Source organism: Sander lucioperca, chromosome 9, assembly GCF_008315115.2.
Source record: "Sander lucioperca isolate FBNREF2018 chromosome 9, SLUC_FBN_1.2, whole genome shotgun sequence".
In the NCBI taxonomy this organism is placed as follows: Eukaryota; Metazoa; Chordata; class Actinopteri; order Perciformes; family Percidae; genus Sander; species Sander lucioperca.
Genome location: NC_050181.1, coordinates 31,795,813 through 31,817,167, shown reverse-complemented (window position 1 = coordinate 31,817,167; position 21,355 = coordinate 31,795,813). Strand labels below are relative to the sequence as shown.

General features: G+C 40.8%; 1 protein-coding gene and 2 gene segments (V, D, J or C); all 3 read left to right on the top strand.

Annotated features, from left to right (window-relative positions):
* Positions 1-3,536: 3,536 nt before the first annotated feature.
* Positions 3,537-4,492, top strand: LOC116056384 (the record flags this gene model as incomplete). Its single annotated transcript, XM_036005176.1, has 2 exons — positions 3,537-3,833; positions 4,044-4,492. Coding segments are annotated over exons 1-2 (663 nt in total), but the record flags the coding sequence as incomplete, so codon positions are not given.
* Positions 4,493-5,882: 1,390 nt separating this feature from the next.
* On the top strand, positions 5,883-17,083 carry LOC118495874 (the record flags this gene model as incomplete). The annotated part of the segment is given in 2 exon segments: positions 5,883-6,053; positions 16,770-17,083. Coding segments are annotated over 2 exon segments (357 nt in total), but the record flags the coding sequence as incomplete, so codon positions are not given.
* A 170-nt stretch (positions 17,084-17,253) lies between these two features.
* On the top strand, positions 17,254-17,908 carry LOC116056351 (the record flags this gene model as incomplete). The annotated part of the segment is given in 2 exon segments: positions 17,254-17,503; positions 17,625-17,908. Coding segments are annotated over 2 exon segments (324 nt in total), but the record flags the coding sequence as incomplete, so codon positions are not given.
* Positions 17,909-21,355: the final 3,447 nt, after the last annotated feature.

Here is a 21,355-nt window from a genome sequence, read left to right as displayed (position 1 = left end):
CAACCAGCAGCATTTCTTTGTTTTAGGTCTGAAGAAAATGTATAACACTTGAACACAAAAAATTGGCTTGATATACTCGGATATCGGCCGATGCCGATTATTCAATTCAATTCAATTTTATTTATAGTATCAATTCATAACAGGAGTTATCTTGAGATACTTTACAGACAGAGTAGGTCTAGACCACACTCTATAGTTTACAAAGCCCCAACAATTCCAGTAATTCCCCCAAGAACAAGCATTTAGTGCGACAGTGGCGAGGAAAAACTCCCTTTTAGGAAGAAACCTCAGCAGACCCAGGCTCTTGGTAGATGGTGTCTGACGGTGCTGGTTGGGGGTGTGATGAACAGTGGCAATAATAGTCACAATAAAGATTATGGAACAGTGATTACAAATGGTAGTCATAGTAGTTCATGTCATAGCAGCGCACTGCAGGGCGTTACAGGATGTAGTGTGGCAGGACACTGCAGGGTTCAGCAGGACACTGCAGGGTTCAGCAGGACGTAGCAGGACGCAGCAGGGCACCGCAGAGCGTAGCAGGGTGAGTAAACTCCCCAGAGCTAGGTTAGTAACAAGCATTTCTGGGACAAGGATGCACACAAATGGAAACAAATGGAAAGAGAGAGGAGAGAGCAGCTCAGTGTGTCAAAGGAAAGAAGGAAGTCCCCCAGCAGTCTAGAATTATAACAGCATAACTAAGAGAGACAGGTTAAGGAGAGGAGCCTGCTCGGGCTAGAACTCTCCCCAACCGGATCGGGCTGTACTGGTCTGCTTCCTTCTACTCTGATTATATTATTGATTATATGGTAGATTAATCTGACGACTATGAAGAGAAGCAGGTGGGCTGGGCTAGGCAGACGCTGCAACTCCTCACTCCCTAACTATAAGCTTTATCAAAGAGGAGGGTTTTCAATGTATTCTTAAATATGCTGACGGTGTCTGCCCCCCGAACCCAGACTGGGAGCTAGTTCGATTAGATTATGTAAAAAATGTCAAAAATCGGCCGATTAATTGGCCGACCTCTAGTGAGTAACCAAAGTACAGTAACACGTTGTTAGTAATTAGTGATTACCCATTTTGAGTAACTTGCCCAACATAGTGACAGGGGCCACTGGTCCAAAAGGTTGACGCTTAGATTCAGCAGAAGTCTGCAGCCACGCTGACATCGCTTCTAGGGTCAGCTGTGAAGAGGTTACTCCTGGATCGACAATATCTAGGAAAACCACAAGAACTCCCTGTTAATCAGTACAAGACCAGCAGAATCTCCGAGATTAGACACATGCTACTCTTGTAAACTGACTGGATCAAATCACGGTGAGGATCTGCACATCTCCTCTGCTGCAGTGACAGACTCTGCTCTGTACTACTGTGTTGTGAGGCCCACAGTGACAGCAAACCCACAGTCTCTGTACAAAAACCTTCCAGCTCCTCCTTTTATTGAACAACAGCATTCTGAAAAACCAGGGTGGCTGATGTGCTGTAAATGTTGAGAGATCTTCAACAGATGATAAAGAGGAAGGACCAATGATGTGAAGGCCCAGATCCATCAGAGTATCAATGCTCTTCCTCTCTCTCCTCCCCTCTCACTGCAGACATGAAACACTGGCTGACTAACATCCTGATTCTGACTCTCTGGCTAGGTAACTATTTAAAATACTGATTGTTCTCCTTTAATCAATCATCTTTATAAATTCATCTCTTCCTCTGCATGTTCTCTTCTTCCCCAGAGTGTAAAGGAGAAGACAGAGTGATCCAGCCAACAGGAGATGTCATTACTACTGAAGGAGAGACAGTTACTCTTGACTGTACATTTGAGACCAGTAACACATATCCCACTTTGTTCTGGTACAAACAAGAAGTCAATGATTTCCCAAAGTACATGCTGAAGCATAACTCAAACACAAAAGATAATGCTCCAGATTTCCAGAAAGACAGATTTGATGCTACAATCAACAAGACATCAGTTCCTCTGAAGATCCAGAAGCTTCAGCTGTCTGACTCTGCTGTGTACTACTGTGCTCTGAGGCCCACAGTGACAGCAAACACCAAAACTCTGTACAAAAACCTTTGGAGCAAAGACAACACAATACTCCACAACATCCACTAGAGGGAGTCACACACTGTTAAACTTCATTATGATGTAGTCTAGAATGACTTTACACAGACAGTCAGGGAGGAGCTGAGCTGTTACTGAACTATAGAAGAGAGAGGAACTTCTATATTCAATAGAGATCAATACACAAACCATCAACATTACCTTTATTCAACATGCTGTCACTGCAGCATTGTCTGTTTTCTGTGCTGTGTCTTTCCATTATCACAGGCAAGTTAGATTATGCAGCATGAACAAGTTTAATTCCAATAACATCTAAATTGCAATCATTCATTGAGACTCATACAACATGAAATAACAGAGTTATCTCTTCCTTTAGATGTCAGCTGTGAAGAACTCACTCCAGTTGAGAAAGAAGAGAACAGTTTAGAAGGCAGCTCTGTTACTCTGTCCTACAGATACTCCAAACAAGTAACTGGTAGTGATTATTTCTTCTGGTATCGACGATATCCAGGAAAACCACCAGAATTTCTCATCTCTCAATTTGGAACGCAAAATGCTGCAAACTCTCGACTGTCTGCTTCAGTGAGTGAGGATAAAACCAAAATAGATCTGCAGATCTCCTCAGCTAAGCTGTCTGACTCTGCTGTGTACTACTGTGCTCTGAGGCCCACAGTGACAGGAAACACCAAAACTCTGTACAAAAACCTTTGGAGCAAAGACAACACAATACTCCAAAACATCCACTAGAGGGAGTCACACACTGTTAAACTTCAGGTAAATTACGAAGTGTTGAGAGATCTTCAACAGATGATAAAGAGGAAGGACCAATGATGTGAAGGCCCAGATCCATCAGAGTATCAATGCTCTTCCTCTCTCTCCTCCCCTCTCACTGCAGACATGAAACACTGGCTGACTAACATCCTGATTCTGACTCTCTGGATAGGTAACTATTTAAACCTTGTTTAAACCTGTCACTGCAGCATTGTGTGTTTTCTCTGCTTTTTCTTTCCATTCTAACAGGTATGTTTTTTATGAAGATTATGAAGCATGAAAATGTTTTATTCCAATAACATCTTAATGTGAATCATTTATTATGTCTTTTACTACATCTAGGTATCAGCTGTGAAGAACTCACTCCAGTAGAGAAAGAAGAGAACAGTTTAGAAGACAGCTCTGTTACTCTGTCCTACAGATACTCCAAACAAGCTACTGGTGGTGATTATTTCTTCTGGTATCGTCAATATCCAGGAAAACCACCAGAGTTCATCATCTTTCACTTGGGAACGCAAAATGAAACAAAATCTGGACTGTCTGTTTCAGTGAGTGAGGATAAAACCAAAATAGATCTGCAGATCTCCTCAGCTAAACCTTCTGACTCTGCTGTGTACTACTGTGCTCTGAGGCCCACAGTGACAGGAAACACCAAAACTCTGTACAAAAACCTTTGGAGCAAAGACAACACAATACTCCACAACATCCACCAGAGGGAGTCACACACTGTTAAACTTTAATATATTTTATGAGACAGTCTGGATTCTTTTCACTAATGAAACACAGTTTGTGATGAAGACTTGGAGGAATGAAACTAATTCAACATCTGAGTCTCCTCCTACTGACTGCAGAGGTGTCTTCATGACAGAGAACTGTTTGATTCCAGCTGTGAACATCAGACCAAACAACTCACAAAACGTATTCATCCTGAACATTCATAAACAGCATTTCACCTCTGCAGACATGGAAAAACTCACTGCAATTCTGTTCTGCTTCACTCTCATAGGTATGTATCTTTATGATTATAAATCCTGAAATACAAAGACATTTTCAAAGTTTTACAGATCCAGTTCAGATTTTTGTTCAAACTTTAACATTTCAAAGATACAAATCTAGATGTCATCACTTTATCACTAATAAGTGTGATGTTTTTCAAATGTTGGATATGTGACTTTGGAACAGAAGTGTAAATATAACATGTTGTTTTCCTCACTAGGTAACACGATGGAAGATGATATTACTGCCAGCAGTGCTGAAGTCTTTTCATCAGAGGGCCGTAGTGTTACTCTGTCCTGTACCTATTCAGTTCAAGCTGATAATCTCCAGTGGTATCGACAGGATCCTGGATCAGCTCCTCAGTTCCTTCTCCTGATCACTGATACAACATCGCCTTCAGTAGTGGAAGCAAAACCTCCTCACCCTCGACTGAATGCTACACTGAATAAGGAGAAAAATCAAGTTGATCTGAAGATCATCTCAGCTGAAGTGTCTGACTCTGCTGTGTACTACTGTGCTCTGCAGCCCACAGTGACAGGAAACACCAAAACTCTGTACAAAAATCTTTGGAGCAAAGACAACACAATACTCCACAAAATCCACCAGAGGGAATCACACACTGATAAACTTCAGGTAAATTACAAATTGTTGAGAGATCTTCAACAGATGATAAAGAGGAAGGACCAATGATGTGAAGGCCCAGATCCATCAGAGTATCAATGCTCTTCCTCTCTCTCCTCCCCTCTCACTGCAGACATGAAACACTGGCTGACTAACATCCTGATTCTGACTCTCTGGCTAGGTAACTATTTAAAATACTGATTGTTTTTCCTTTAATCAATCATCTTATTGACTAATCTCTCCCTCTGCATGTTCTCTTCTTCCGCAGAGTGTAAAGGAGAAGACAGAGTGATCCAGCCAACAGGAGATGTCATTACTACTGAAGGAGAGACAGTTACTCTTGGCTGTACATTTGAGACCAGTGACAAATTTCCCTATTTATTTTGGTACAAACAAGAAGTCAATGATTTCCCAAAGTACATGCTGAAGCGTTACTCAACCTCAGATGAGAATGCTCCAGATTTCCAGAAAAACAGATTTGATGCTACAATCAACAAGACATCAGTTCCTCTGAAGATCCAGAAGCTTCAGCTGTCTGACTCTGCTGTGTACTACTGTGCTCTGAGGTCCACAGTGACAGGAAACACCAAAACTCTGTACAAAAACCTTTGGAGCAAAGACAACATAATACTCCACAACGTCCACTAGAGGGAGTCACACACTGTTAAACTTCAATATCTTTCATGATGCAGTCTAGAATAATTTCATCATAGATGTGTAAATGAGAGAAGTGAAAATACAGAGCTACGAGGAGACAGAGAGACTCAGGGAGGAGCTGAGCTGTTACTGAACTATAGAAGAGAGAGGAACTTCTATATTCAACAGAGTTCAATACACAAACCATCAACATTACCTTTATTCAACATGCTGTCACTGCAGCATTGTGTGTTTTCTCTGATGTTTCTTTACATCCTCACAGGTATGTTAGATTATGAAGCATGAAAAAGTATTATTCCAATAACATTTGAAAGTGAATCATTTATTGAGTCAGTTTCTATATGAAATAATAAAGTTATATCTTCCTTTAGGTGTCAGCTGTGAAGAACTCACTCCAGTCAAGAAAGAAGAGAACAGTTTAGAAAGCAGCACTGTTACTGTGTCCTACAGATACTCCAAACAAGAGATATATGATGATTATGTCTTCTGGCATCATCAATATTAAGGAAAACCACCAGATCTTCTCATCTTTCACTATGGAACGCAAAATGTAACAAACTCTGGACTGTCTGTTTATGAAAGTTAGGATACATCAAACATTATTTTTCAGATCTCCTCTGCTGCAGTGACAGACTCTGCTCTGTACTACTGTTCTGTGAGGCCCACAGTGACAGCAAACCCACAGTCTCTGTACAAAAACACAAGCTGCTGGAAGACTTTTTTTCTACACTGTTGTAATGAACGTTGTACCTCCACTAGAGGTCGACATAATAAAGTAGGCGGTGCACTACTTTTGCACTGTGTTCAACCATTCAGTCAATAATAAGTGCTGCTGTGAAGAGAACAATTCTCAGACTGAATGTTGAACATCAGCTAGTTTCTCCTGTTGATTTAAACCTTGTTGTAGAGATGGAACATTGGCTGTGGATTATTCTTGCTGCTCTTTTCTTTGGTAAGATACAAAGAACATCATGGTTTTATTATTTTCTAAAGATGAATGTAAACTGCAGTTTAGTGCAGAAATCTCTGAACAGTAGAACTGTTTTTGTCCAGAGTAACAATGTACAATTGACATTTTCCACTGTCTTCTCCTCTCAGCCTCATGAACAATGTTAGTCTAATGGCTTCATTTTCTCCACTTTTCCAGGAACAATAGCTGGAGACAAAATCTCTCCTGTAGAAGATGAAGTCAGTAAAAGAGAAGGAGAATCTGTCACACTTAGATGTGACTATGAGAAAAATGACAACATCGTCTACCTTTACTGGTACAGACATCATTCTGACCTTCAGGCACCTCAGTTTATTCTCTGGAAAGGAGCAAGAGACCGTAGTAGTAGGGAATATATCCCAGATAAGCGATATGAATCCGAAACATCAGTAAACTCAACTGAACTGACCATAAAGACACTAACCCTGGCAGACACAGGTCTCTACTACTGTGCTCTACAAACACAGTGATACAAAGTGTAGAAGAGGCTGTACAAAAACCTGAACACAGATATCTGACTACTCTTCAAAGAGGAGGGAAGTGGTATTCAAACCACAGCTTCATATCAGATGGATTCTGATTATTCCAGTTTTATCAGAGTCCCTGTGGTTACAGCTGCTAATGTAACACTGTGGGAGGATTCACATGAGCAGCAAATCCACATCAATGACAAACCAACTGTATGATGGTTCAAACACAAGACACCATGACAACAAATAAATGGACACTGACTTAACTACTAAATCCTCTTCATACCCTGTGGGCCATTAGGCCACAATGTTAAAATTTCCCATTTCATACATCATGGTAGGTCCATGTAGGTCCATGTACTTTTTCGTTCATTCGATTTTCATTTCATAAACAGGTATTAAAAAACAAAAAACGAATGGTTATTTGATTTTCGTTTTAAAATACAAAATTTGAAATTGAAATACAAGGCATTTTTTCCTTTTCGTGGTCAAAAGGGGATGGGAGAAATTTAAAATATACTTTGATTTTCATTTTCTATTTCATATAGCAAAAAATAAAATCATTCGAAAATAGAAACGAAAAAAGGCTTGTTTTTTCATATTCAGAGACCGGATGTTGTCATTTCCACGGCAACAGCGCCAGTGTAGCCTACCATTGGTGGTGCTTTCAGCCCAGGCTAAAATTACTTTGGAAACCCTAATGCATATGTTTATATGTATTGCCTCATTTATGTATTTCATGAAATGAAAATCGAATGACCAAAACATACACTACCATATTTGCTTTAACTCAGGCTGCAGGGGACATTCTAAAACGCTTAACATGAAAAAAAAACACTTAACCATCACCATATTTCTCATGGCCATATCTTGTCATGAACACTAGCCCGTCAAAAAAACTAAACCGAAATTCAACGATTATAGAAGTTCTCTCACGTTAACGTTTTCTTCTTCATTGGCGCCTATGGCGAGGAAGAAGCTTAACATGGTTTAATGTACCTAAACAATGATCAATGATTACCAAATTTCTATCTCATATTGCTCCTCATAACCCCTGAAAACTGACAAAAAAATCTAACCCAAAGTCCAATTATTATGGACATTATCTGACTGATAACTGACTGATATCTGATTGATCATTGTTTAGGTAGATTAAACCATGTTAAGCTTTTTCACGTTAAGCGTTTTAGAATGTCTCGGCTGCAGTTGAGGGAAACTGTAGCCTATAACTTCCTGAGCGACTGATCATCCATTTTTTGCCCCCCTTTACATAAATATACATAAATATGGCTATGAAATAGATAATGAAATACATAAATGAGGCAATACATATGAACATACGCATTAGTCATTATAGTTCAATAGCCTAAATACATATGTTTTACTTTTATTTATTTCAGGGGACTTTTATTTATTCCGTCTATTTATATGCACGTTATATTCAAAGGAAGTTTTTGTTATCTCACAGACTTCAACTAAAAGCAACTAGCAAGCCTGCCTGACATCAGTGCATCATAGCATATCACTATCTGCAAACAAAAGAAAATATGACTAAAACACAAGCGCGGCAGAGTCCCAGCTCAGCTAGAGCGGGTAACGCCAGCTCTGCAGACGGACCAGAGTCAGTCAGCACCGGGCAGCGAACCGCAGGGACCGAGGTCACAGGGCTGGAGGCTAGCTGCTAGCTAGCTTTAGCAGCTATTAGAATATTAGACCCAGCACCGGAGGTCTGATCCCCATTATCTGATCCCGAACTCCCGGTGACTCTCTGCCAGATCAGCAAGCAACAGAAAGTTTGCTGGGATTGGTAACGGTGGCGTAACGGTAACGTTACAGCTGTGAACTGAAATTCTATTTCCTCAGCTGGTTCGGCTCTCTTGCGGCGAAGTTGTCTGCGGCGGGTAGAGACAGAGAGTCAGAGGAAGGCAGGGAGAGAGGGTAATAAATAAATGTGACATTATGAAATAAAAGTCCCCCCAAGCATTATCAAGAGTATGTTTCCAGAGTAATTTTATCCTGGGCTGAAAGCAACACTGGTAGGCTACACTGGCGCTGTTGCCTTGGAAATGACAACATCCGGTCTCTGAATGTGAAAATAACAGGCTTTTTTCATTTCTATTTTCGAGTGATTTTATTTTTCTTATATGAAATAGAAAATGAAAATCACAGCATATTTTTAATTTCTCCCATCCCCTTTTGACCATGAAAAGGAAAAAAATGCTTTGTATTTCAATTTCAAATTTTGTATTTTAAAACAAAAATCAAATAAGCATTCGTTTTTTCTTTTTTAATGCTGTTTATGAAATGAAAATCGAATGAACGAAAAAGTACACGGACCCCGTTCCGCTTGCTTTGCGCATGCACAGTGGATAGTTTCAAAGGAGTAGGTTGCTGAGCGCCAAAAGCGAAGGGTCCGGTCCCAGACTGCGGTCAAGCCAGCCGACACTCGGATCTCCGTGGTCAAATCAGCCGACACTAAACTTGTATTGCGCTCTTATTCCGGCACGCGTGGTAAATGCATTGAAACGGCCCAGATCGAGTAGCGAAGTTAGCGAGATGATACACATGGGACTAGGCCTACTTCCGGTTTTCAAAATAAGGTGTTATTACAACGTACATATGAAAGCTAGTAATGGATTATATTCACCAGAAGTAAAATATAAAGATCTGGTCCGTTGTTCCACGACCAGGACGGAATCCGCATTGTTCCTCTTCAACCTGAGGTTCGACTATCGACCTTTCCAGCACCTTGGAGAAGACTTTACCAGGGAGACTGAGAAGTGTGATACCCCTATAATTGGCACACACCCTCTGGTCCCCCTTTTTGAAAAGGGGAACCACCACCCCGGTCTGCCACTCCTTAGGCACCGTCCCAGACTTCCACGCAATGTTGAAGAGGCGTGTCAACCAAGACAACCCCTCCACACCCAGAGCTTTCAGCATTTCTGGACGGATCTCATCAATCCCTGGGGCTTTGCCACTGTGGAGTTGTTTAACTACCTCAGCAACTTCCACCAGGGGAATTGACGACAATCCCCCATCATCCTCCAGCTCTGCCTCTACCATAGAGGGTAGTATTAGTCGGATTTAGGAGTTCCTCAAAGTGCTCCTTCCACCGCCCTATTACCTCCTCAGATCTTTACTCTCGCAAGGATCCTGGAGGGAGCCTGGGAGTATGCCCAACCGGTCTACATGTGCTTTGTGGATCTGGAGAAGGCCTATGACCGGGTCCCCCGGGAGATACTGTGGGAGGTGCTGCGGGAGTATGGGGTGAGGGGGTCCCTTCTCAGGGCCATCCAATCTCTGTACAACCAAAGCGAGAGCTGTGTCCGGGTTCTCGGCAGTAAGTCGGACTCGTTTCAGGTGAGAGTTGGCCTCCGCCAGGGCTGCGCTTTGTCACCAATCCTGTTTGTAGTATTTATGGACAGGATATCGAGGCGTAGTCGGGGTGGAGAGGGGTTGCAGTTCGGTGGGCTGGGGATCTCATCGCTGCTTTTTGCAGATGATGTGGTCCTGATGGCATCATCGGCCTGTGACCTTCAGCACTCACTGGATCGGTTCGCAGCCGAGTGTGAAGCGGCTGGGATGAGGATCAGCACCTCTAAAACCAATGGAGTGCCTTCTCCAGGTAGGGAATGAGTCCTTACCCCAAGTGAAGGAGTTCAAGTACCTTGGAGTCTTGTTCGCGAGTGAGGGAACAATGGAGCGGGAGATTGGTCGGAGAATCGGCGCAGCGGGTGCGGTATTACATTCAATTTATCGCACCGTTGTGACGAAAAGAGAGCTGAGCCAGAAGGCAAAGCTCTCGATCTACCGGTCAGTTTTCGTTCCTACCCTCACCTATAGTCATGAAGGTTGGGTCATGACCGAAAGAACGAGATCCAGGGTACAAGCGGCCGAAATGGGTTTCCTCAGGAGGGTGGCTGGTGTCTCCCTTAGAGATAGGGTGAGAAGCTCAGTCATCCGTGAGGAGCTCGGAGTAGAGCCGCTGCTCCTTCGCGTCGAAAGGAGCCAGTTGAGGTGGTTCGGGCATCTGGTAAGGATGCCCCCTGGGCGCCTCCCTAGGGAGGTGTTCCAGGCACGTCCAGCTGGGAGGAGGCCTCGGGGAAGACCCAGGACCAGGTGGAGGGATTATATCTCTAACCTGGCCTGGGAACGCCTTGGGATCCCCCAGTCGGAGCTGGTTAATGTGGCTCGGGAAAGGGAAGTTTGGGGTCCCCTGCTGGAGCTGCTACCCCCGCGACCCGAGACCGGATAAGTGGACGAAGATGGATGGATGGAGAAGTAAAATATATGTAACCTGTGTCTGTCCTTTATACAAAACAAATAAAATTGTGAAAGGAATGTATAGTTTGAGTTTAAAAGAATACAACATTAACAATGAATAATTCCAGACAATGATTTATTTCGGGGGACACCTCTGATTACACCCATATTTCAAATCAAGCAATTAAACGGTATCAATTTGGAGATGTTAGGAGGTAAAAGTCCCACATTTCTAGGGTAAAATGACATCATATCTGAAACTTAAGGTGCTATAAAAGGACTTTGCTCCATAGTTCCAGGCAATGACTGACATAGTTGAGTACAGGGCATCACTTTTAATACACTCATACTGAAAATCAAACATTTTTACTGTATAATTCTGGAGATTTCTGAAAGCAAAGTCCCATACTTCTGCTGTAAAATGACTAAAAATATGAAACTGGAGGTGCCATAAAAATACTTTGGTCCATAGTTTCAGGCAATGACTGACATAGTCTAACACATCATCAAATATATGTTTAAAATGTAATCTATATGGTGACTCTCTTATGCATGTCTTTTGGTACTGCAAATTAATTAAGAAGACTTGGGAGAATATATAGATTTGGATATCTAAGTATACTAACGGAAAAATCATATTCCCTCCAAAATTGTTGATTTTTCAAGATATAGAGGGATGTTGGCAGATACTTCTTTCTCCTCTTCTCAAAAAATTGATATTGCAAAATTGGAAAAATAAGGAAGCACCTTCAATAGAGAATTGGAAGGCCCTAATGAAGTATTATCTGTGTATTGAAAGATCAATGTCAGAGGACAAAAATAAAAACAAACAATTTGATAGCCAATGGAGCCAAATTTATAATGCCCTCTAGAGCATGTCTTTAGAACCCCCTTTATTATTTAATTTTACTTATTTGTGTGTGTGTGTGTGTGTGTGTGTGTGTGTGTGTGTGTGTGTGTGTGTGTGTGTGTGTGTGTGAGATCTGTGGTGAATGAGGACCAGCAATGTGTGGGTAAATTTTGACGAAACTCTAATTTTGATGACATTTTAAAATCTGTCTTTATTGATTTAATTTCTTTCTTTATTATTATTTTTTTAATTTGTTGTTTCGCCTTTATTTGGTGTAATTCCTGGAACCAAATTATGCTGACCCAGAGAAATTACTAAAAATAAATTCAAAAAAAAAAAAAACCTTCTAACACTGTTCCGTTAAAAAATACCGATTTATACATTCCCTGTAGACTACCATAAATATGGCATTTTTCGTCAGATTGCCTCAAGACCTTATGATATCCTTCACAAAAGGCATTTTAAGACATACAATTCATTGTGACTGATTTCTTTGAATTTTAAGTGATTGGACACACTTTTTTTGTTTACGGTCAAAAAGTAGCCTACTGCCATAGGAAGTTAATGGGAAAGAGCATAATTTTCATCCAGGAGATGAAAGACATCTCCATACACACAATCCTACAACTTTCCTGTGCTTGTACACTCTCTCTCTCTCTCTCTCTCTCACACACACACACACACACACACACACACACACACACACAGAGAGAGTACATGTTGTCATGATGCCATTCGTGCATGTCAACCACCAATGTTTGCACACACATTCATGCACTCACACACAGAAACACAGACACCCACACACACGTTGTAGAAATTAATGTTCTAATAAGGTTCTTTTTACAATAAATGTTTGATTAAACCTACTTCTTGTCATTTGTAATGGTATTTATTTTAAAATAAGACCTGTTAAAACTGTCCAGTCAAATGTGACCGTGAACAGTAAATTAAGGGGGGTAGCAACGAACAGTGTTTAAAGGTTAAGCCAAACATACCATAACATAAGTCAACTACAACTCCTAAGATGCATAAAATAATTTAAGCCATACATACATACATACATACTTTGCTTCGATACATCAACTTTGCTTTGCGGCCGTTTCAATGCATTTACCGCGCGTGCCGGAATAAGAGCGCACTACAAGTTTAGTGTCGGCTGATTTGACCACGGAGATCCGAGTGTCGGCTGGCTTGACCGCAGTCTGGGACCGGACCCTTCGCTTTTGGCGCTCAGCAACCTACTCCTTTGAAACTATCCACTGCGCATGCGCAAAACAAGCGGAACGGCACCGTGAGAAATGGTTAGACCTACTACAACAAATAAAGAAAAAAAAACAGAAAACTTAATTTGATCCGTTATTTCATTTTGGTTTCCCTGTTTATTATATTTCCCGTTTTGAGCTTAAAGCAATGAAACAAACGTCAGTTTTAAATTTTTTGTACATACAGAAAAACAAAATATTGATTCGTTATTTTGTTTTTGGTTTGCCAGATTAAATGGAATAATTGAATGATCGGATGATACACGGACCTCCAAGGCACCTTTCTCACCTGCAATTTTGGTGCGGACCAAACTGAAAAGTCTGAAAGTCCGGACCTAATGAGGTAGGTGTAAAAATGCCCTAAAAGGCATGTACAGGTTCACTACAATTATCACCTTTTATATGTTCAAGAACAAAGTGAATCTGCACCAGCTGAAAACTACAAAGACCACTTCATACAAGAACAGTTACACTAAGAAAGGAGAGAGGCACAGCAAGTGTTATGTGTAAAGTTGTCAGTAGCGGGAATAACCCAGGGCTGTGAATGAGCCCTGTCACTGTGATCAGGTTCCTCCTTCTAATCCACCAACTTAGTGTTGATGAAGACTAAACAGAGAGATCACAGCCTTCTTTATACTTGCTGTAGCTCAGAGTTACTCCACACTGCAGATATGAAGCCTCTGTTCATCTCAGTGTTGCTGGCTGCTATGAGCCTTGGTATGAACACAACTCTGTTTCTTTGATATCAATCCAACATTGATATGATTCTTTAACAGCACACTGATTCTGTTTGTTGTTGTTTTACAGAATGCAGAGCTCAAAAAGACAACGTGCTGCAACCAAAAGGAGATGTGACTGCTACTGAAGGAGAGGCAGTAACACTTGGCTGTCAATATAACAGCAGTTCAACTACTACTAATTATCTCTTCTGGTACAAACAGGATGGAAACAACAGCCCCAAATTCATTCTGATGCGCATTCAAGGGGAAGAAGGGAACACACCAGACGAGTTCAGGGAGAGATTTTCATCTACACACAATTCCAAGTTAAGATCAGTTCCTCTGAAGATCCAGAAGCTTCAGCTGTCTGACTCTGCTGTGTACTACTGTGCTTTGAAGCCCACAGTGACAGGAAACACCAAAACTCTGTACAAAAACCTTTGGAGCAAAGACAACACAATACTCCACAACGTCCACTAGAGGGAGTCACACACTGATAAACTTCAATATTTGTCATGATGTAGTCTAGAATCACTTTACCTTAGAAGAGTAACTGAGAGAAGTGAAAATACAGAGCTACGAGGAGACGGAGAGACTCAGGGAGGAGCTGAGCTGTTACTAAACTATAGAAGAGAGAGGAACTTCTATATTCAACAGTTCAATACACAAACCATCAACATTACCTTTATTCAACATGCTGTCACTGCAGCATTGTCTGTTTTCTCTTCTGTTTCTTTCCATCCTCAAAGGTATGTTAGAATATGCAGCATGAAAAAATTGAATCCTAATAACATCTGATTGTGAATAATTTTGTATGTCTTTTACAACATGAAATAATGAGTGATCTCTTCCTTTAGGTATCAGATGTGAAGATCTCACTCCAGTAGAGAAAGAAGAGAACAGTCTAGAAGGCAGCTCTGTTACTCTGTCCTACAGATACTCCAAACAAGCTACTGGTGCTGATTCTTTCTTCTGGTATCGACAATATCAAGGAAAACCACCAGACTTCATCATCTTTCACTTGGGAATGCAAAATGAAACAAACTATAGACTGTCTGTTTCAGTGAGTGATGATAAAACCAAAATGGATCTGCAGATCTCCTCTGCTGCAGTGACAGACTCTGCTCTGTACTACTGTGCTGTGAAGCCCACAGTGACAGCAAACCCACAGTCTCTGTACAAAAACACAAGCTGACACACTGACAAGCTGCTGGAAGACTTTTTTCTACACTGTTGTAATGAACTTTGTACCTTCACTAGAGGGCAACATTATCAAGTAGGAGGTGCACTACTTCTGCACTGTGTTCAACCATTCAGTCAATAATAAGTGCTGCTGTGAAGAGAACAATTCTCAGACTGAATGTTGAACATCAGCTAGTTTCTCCTGTTGATTTAAACCTTGTTGTAGAGATGGGACATTGGCTGTGGATTATTCTTGCTGCTCTTTTCTTTGGTAAGATATATAGAACAACATGGTTTTAGTATTTTCTAAAGATTTCTATAAACTGCAGTTCAGAGCAGAAATCTCTGACCAGTTCGACTGTTTCGGTCCAGAGTAACATTGTACGTTGACATTTTCTCTCTCTTCTCCTCTCAGCCTCATGAACAATGTTAGTCTAATGGCTTCATTTTCTCTTCTTTTTTCAGGAATAATAGCTGGAGACAAAATCTCTCCTGTAAAACCGCATGAAGTCAGTGAAAGAGAAGGAGATTCTGTTACATTCAAATGTGAATATGAGACAACATCAAATTATCCTGCACTTCACTGGTACAGACATCATTCTGACCTTCAGGCACCTCAGTTTATACTCTGGAAAGGAGCAAGAGGACTTAGTAGTAGTGAATATATCCCAAATAAGCGAAGATATGAATCCAAAACAACAGAGGAAAGAACTGAACTGACCATAAAGACACTAACCCTGGCAGACACAGGTCTCTACTACTGTGCTCTAGAAACACAGTGATACAAAGTGTAGAATAGGCTGTACAAAAACCTGAACACAGATATCTGACTACTCTTCAAAGAGGAGGGAAGTGGTATTCAACCCAAAGCTTCATATCAGATGGATTCTGATTATTCCAGTTTTATCAGAGTCCCTGTGGTTACAGCTGCTAATGTGACAGAGCATGTGTGATGTCACATATTGGTTTGTTCAGAGCTGCTTGGAGTCATCGAGTTTGCCGTTCCGGGCGCTGCCATCTTGGTTACATTAAAAACAGATGTGAGGATTTTTAGACGAGAGGGTGGAGCTAGGGAGGAGAGAGGGAGGAGACTGACTGATGCTGTGAAAGCTGTTAAACGAGGATTGCCACTGCCGTTAATTAACGTTATCTAACTGTTCTATCCCCTCAAAAAGCTTGAAATCCATCCACCATCACTATTTCATCATTGTGACGTCTGTTGAGCCAAGTTTTGGTAAAGACCATCAAACTTATTGGTCTATATTTGTGGAGGAACAGGGAATTGTCTCTCAGTTCGTCCATTTTGTTCCCAATTGACTGCACATTGCCGATGATCATAGACAGAATTTAGGGCCGACATCTCCATGACTTCAGTCTCTTTAAAACTCAGCCAGATTTACCTCTCTTGTATTTTGTTATCTCTTTCGGAAACTCTTGGAAATCCGCCAAAATAGCCAGTGACCCAACCACCCGCTATTGTTGCAGGCCAACTCCAATGCCTTTCAATTCAGCAGACGAGTAACAAACTCTCAAGGCATAAAACCCTCCAATGTCCAAAGACTGCAAGAGGTATGTGCAAAACAGCAAAAAACAGCACTTTTTGACGTCCATCACAAAGTCTAAAAATAGCAATAGAAAATATAAAAAGTCTAAAAATAGACGGGCAGGTGTGGTCTGCCATAGGAGTAGCGACAGTAACGGACAGATGAAAAAGAGGAAAGACCAATGATGTGAAGGCCCAGATCCATCAGAGTATCAATGCTCTTCCTCTCTCTCCTCCCCTCTCACTGCAGACATGAAACACTGGCTGACTAACATCCTGATTCTGACTCTCTGGATAGGTAACTATTTAAAATACTGATTGTTCTCCTTTAATCAATCATCTTTATTAATTAATCTCTTCCTCTGCATGTTCTCTTCTTCCCCAGAGTGTAAAGGAGAAGACAGAGTGATCCAGCCAACAGGAGATGTCATTACTACTGAAGGAGAGACAGTTACTCTTGGCTGTACATTTGAGACAACTGATCCAAGTCCAACGTTGTTCTGGTACAAACAAGGAGAAAATGATTACCCAAAGATGATGCTGCAACGTTTCTCTGTGAAAAAAGATAATTCTAAAGAGCAAGAGAGAATTGATGCAACAATCAAGGATAAGTCAGTTCCTTTGAAGATCCAGAAGCTTCAGCTGTCTGACTCTGCTGTGTACTACTGTGCTCTGAGGCCCACAGTGACAGGAAACACCAAAACTCTGTACAAAAACCTTTGGAGCAAAGACAACACAATACTCCACAACATCCACTAGATGGAGTCACACACTGTTGAAATTTAAGACAATCACACAACAGCTCATCATCCACCAAAGGTCTTCTTTCTCTTCACTGCTGTTTTATCTTTTCATCTTTTAGCAAAAGGTTATTTTCTGGCCCCGCCCACTGATGTTTAACTCAACCAATGAGATTATTTCTGTCTCCAGAGCAGAAATGTTTGAGGAACTAAAAGCACAATCAGCTTGATGTTGAGAAGAAGGGCTGCACATCAGAGAGGCTGTTTAGTTTTTTATTCTACTGCAGTGGAAGAACATTGTTCATCTGCTGTCTGTTTGGCTTTAACAACTCCAAAGACATGTTGCTTTACCTGTTTTTACTTTTCTCTCCCTTTATAGGTGAGTGTTAGAACAGAGATCAAAGTCTCATATAACCTGCTGTATTAACCAGATATTTCATAACTAGAGGTTTATCTGTGTAAGTTAATGATAACTGACGTCAATAATACTCATTTTACAGCCCTGGGTTCCATGAACAGCATAAAGCCAGAAAGTACTGAAGAACATGTTGCAGAGGGCAGAAACATCAACCTGACCTGTACATATGAGGGTGATATCAACAATATCCAGTGGTACCGACAATACCAGAGATCCAGACCAGAGTTCCTGCTCTACATCACAGAGGGAGGGGTGATTCATCCAACTGGTTCTGATTTCTCAGCTCACATTGACAAGAAAGGGAAACGTGTTGATCTGGAGATCTCCTCAGCTAAAGTGTCTGACTCTGCTGTGTACTACTGTGCTCTGAGGCCCACAGTGACAGGAAACACCAAAACTCTGTACAAAAACCTTTGGAACAAAGACAACACAATACTTCACTACATCCACCAGAGGGAGTCACACACTGTTAAACTTCAATATTTTTCATGATGTAGTCTAGAATAATTTTACAGAGAGACTCAGGGAGGAGCTGAGCTGTTACTGAACTATAGAAGAGAGAGGAACTTCTATATTCAACAGAGTTCAATACACAAACCATCAACATTACCTTTATTCAACATGCTGTCACTGCAGCATTGTGTGTTTTCTCTGCTGTTTCTCTCCATTCTAACAGGTATGTTAGATTATGCAGAATTAAAAAGTTTTATTCTAACAACATCTGAATGTGAATCATGTATTAAGTCTTTTACAACATGACATAACAGTTATCTCTTCCTTTAGGTATCAGCTGTGAAGAACTCACTCCAATTGAGAAAGAAAAGAACAGTTTAGAAGGCAGCTCTGTTACTCTGTCCTACAGATATTCATCTGGTAATTATTTCTTCTGGTACCGACAATATCCAGGAAAACCACCAGAGTTCATCATCTCCCACTCTGCTTCAGGAATAGTAGGAATCAAGAATAACATAATTCCTGGACTGGAGATTAATGTGGAGGACAAACAAATCCATATGAACATCTCCTCAGCTAAGCTGTCTGACTCTGCTGTGTACTACTGTGCTCTGAGGCCCACAGTGACAGGAAACACCAAAACTCTGTACAAAAACCTTTGGAGCAAAGACAACACAATACTCCACAAAATCCACATGAGGGAGTCACACACTGTTAAACATCAATATGATGTAGTCTAGAATCACTTTACCATAGTAGAGTAACAGAGAAGTGAAAATACAGAACTAAGAGGAGACAGAGAGACTCAGGGAGGAGCTGAGCTGTTACTGAACTATAGAAGAGAGAGGAACTTCTATATTCAACAGAGATCAACACACAAACCATCAACATTACCTTTATTCAACATGCTGTCACTGCAGCATTGTGTGTTTTCTTTGATGTTTCTCTCCATCCTCACAGGTTTGTTAGATTATGCAGCATGAAAAAGTTTTATTCCAATGACATATGAATGGGAATCATTTATTGAGTCTGTTTCTATATTAAATAATATAGTTATCTCTTCCTTTAGGTATCAGCTGTGAAGAACTCACTACAGTAGAGAAAGAAGAGAACAGTTTAGAAGGCAGCTCTGTTACTCTGTCCTACAGATACTCCAAACAAGCAACTGGTGCTGATCAGTTTTACTGGTATCGACAATATCCAGGAAAACCACCAGAGTTCATTAGCTTTCACTATGGAACGCAAAATGAAAGAAACTCTGGACTGTCTGTTTCAGTGAGTGAGGATAAAACCAAAATGGTTCTTCAGATCTCCTCTACTGCAGTGACAGACTCTGCTCTGTACTACTGTGCTGTGAGACCCACAGTGACAGCAAACCCACAGTCTCTGTACAAAAACACAAGCTGACACACTGACAAGCTGCTGGAAGACTTTTTTCTACACTGTTGTACTGAAGTTTATACCTCCACTAGAGGGCGACATTATCAAGTAGGAGGTGCACTACTTCTGCACTGTGTTCAACCATTCAGTCAATAATAAGTGCTGCTGTGAAGAGAACAATTCTCAGACTGAATGTTGAACATCAGCTAGTTTCTTCTGTTGATTTAAACCTTGTTGTAGAGATGGAACATTGGCTGTGGATTATTCTTGCTGCTCTTTTCTTTGGTAAGATGCAAAGAACAACATGGTTTTATTATTTTGTAAAGATTTATATAAACTGCAGTTCAGAGCAGAAATCTCAGAATATTTGATCTGTTTCTGTCCAGAGTAACATTGTACAGTTGACCTTTTCCACTGTCTGCTCCTCTCAGCCTCATGAACAATATTAGTTTAATAGCTTCATTTTCTTTCCTTTTCCAGGAATAATAGCTGGAAACAAAATCTCTCCTGTAGAAGATAAAGTCAGTAAAAGAGAAGGAGAATCTGTTACACTCAGATGTGGCTATGAGACAACGTATAACAGTCCTGCACTTTACTGGTACAGACATCATTCTGACCTTCAGGCACCTCAGTTTATACTCTGGAAAGGAGCAAGAGACCGTACGACTGAATATATAAGCGATATAAATCCAAAACATCAGAGAACTCAACTGAACTGACCATAAAGACACTAACCCTGGCAGACACAGGTCTCTACTACTGTGCTCTAGAAACACAGTGATACAAAGTGTAGAAGAGGCTGTACAAAAACCTGAACACAGATATCTGACTACTCTTCAAAGAGGAGGGACGTGGTATTCAAACCACAGCTTCCTATCAGATGGATTCTGATTATTCCAGTTTTATCAGAGTCCCTGTGGTTACAGCTGCTAATGTAACACTGGAGGGTTTCACATGAGCAGCAAATCCACATCAATGACAAACCAACTGTATGATGGTTCAAACACAAGACACCATGACAACAAATAAATGGACACTGACTTACCTACTAAATCCTCTTCATACCCTGTGGGCCATTAGGCCAAATTGTTAAAATTTCCCATAGACTTTAATGGGAAATCTTTGGGAAATGAAATAGCATAGCTCAAAACAACCCCTCTTTGGGGCCATACTAAATCGGCATATTTTATTGTAGAAAAATAATTAAAAGTTTAAACCGAAGACAAGACTTTGGCCTTATTTGGGCAATCTGATATCAAGCACGGTTTCTACCAAATCACAGTTTATGTATCGTCCAGTTTTCAGACCGTTTCAGATTTTCCAATGTGTGTGTATGAGACAGAATGTTGAGAGCCAGAGGGGAGGACAGAGGGGAGGAGCTGCAGTATGACTCTCTGAAATCTTTCCAAACAAATTGCTCTCTCCCATACAGTTTTCACTCTTCATACATCATGGTTGGTCAAAATGTAGGAAATGTTGTGCCGGTCGCAGACATGTAACTATGGAATCCACCGGACTTCAACTTTTGGCTCTGTTCATACCAACTGCCGATAGAAACAATGAAAATAGATAGGCCACAATGATCTCCTTCCATTGTTCAACATGTTGATCTGCATCCCAAATAGACAATGAAACACTAATTAAATCACTGGCAGTTTATATTCCACAACATCATAATTCACAGAAGAACTCAGTAGAATCACATTTCTAAGATTTTACAAACTTAAGAATTTCATGAAAACAGAAGCTTCTCCAACAACTTCACCATCTTTGAATTTGACCTCAAACGGCTGCAGAGGACCAAAAGATACTAAACTGTCACTTTACATTCAAGAAACATTCTGAAAAATGCATAAAACGTAACATGTTGAAATAATAAGTCTCACTTTACTTTCAAAATTTCTATAAAGAAATATTAAAAAGGCATGTACAGGTTCACTACAATTATCACCTTTTATACATTTGAGAACCAAGTGAATC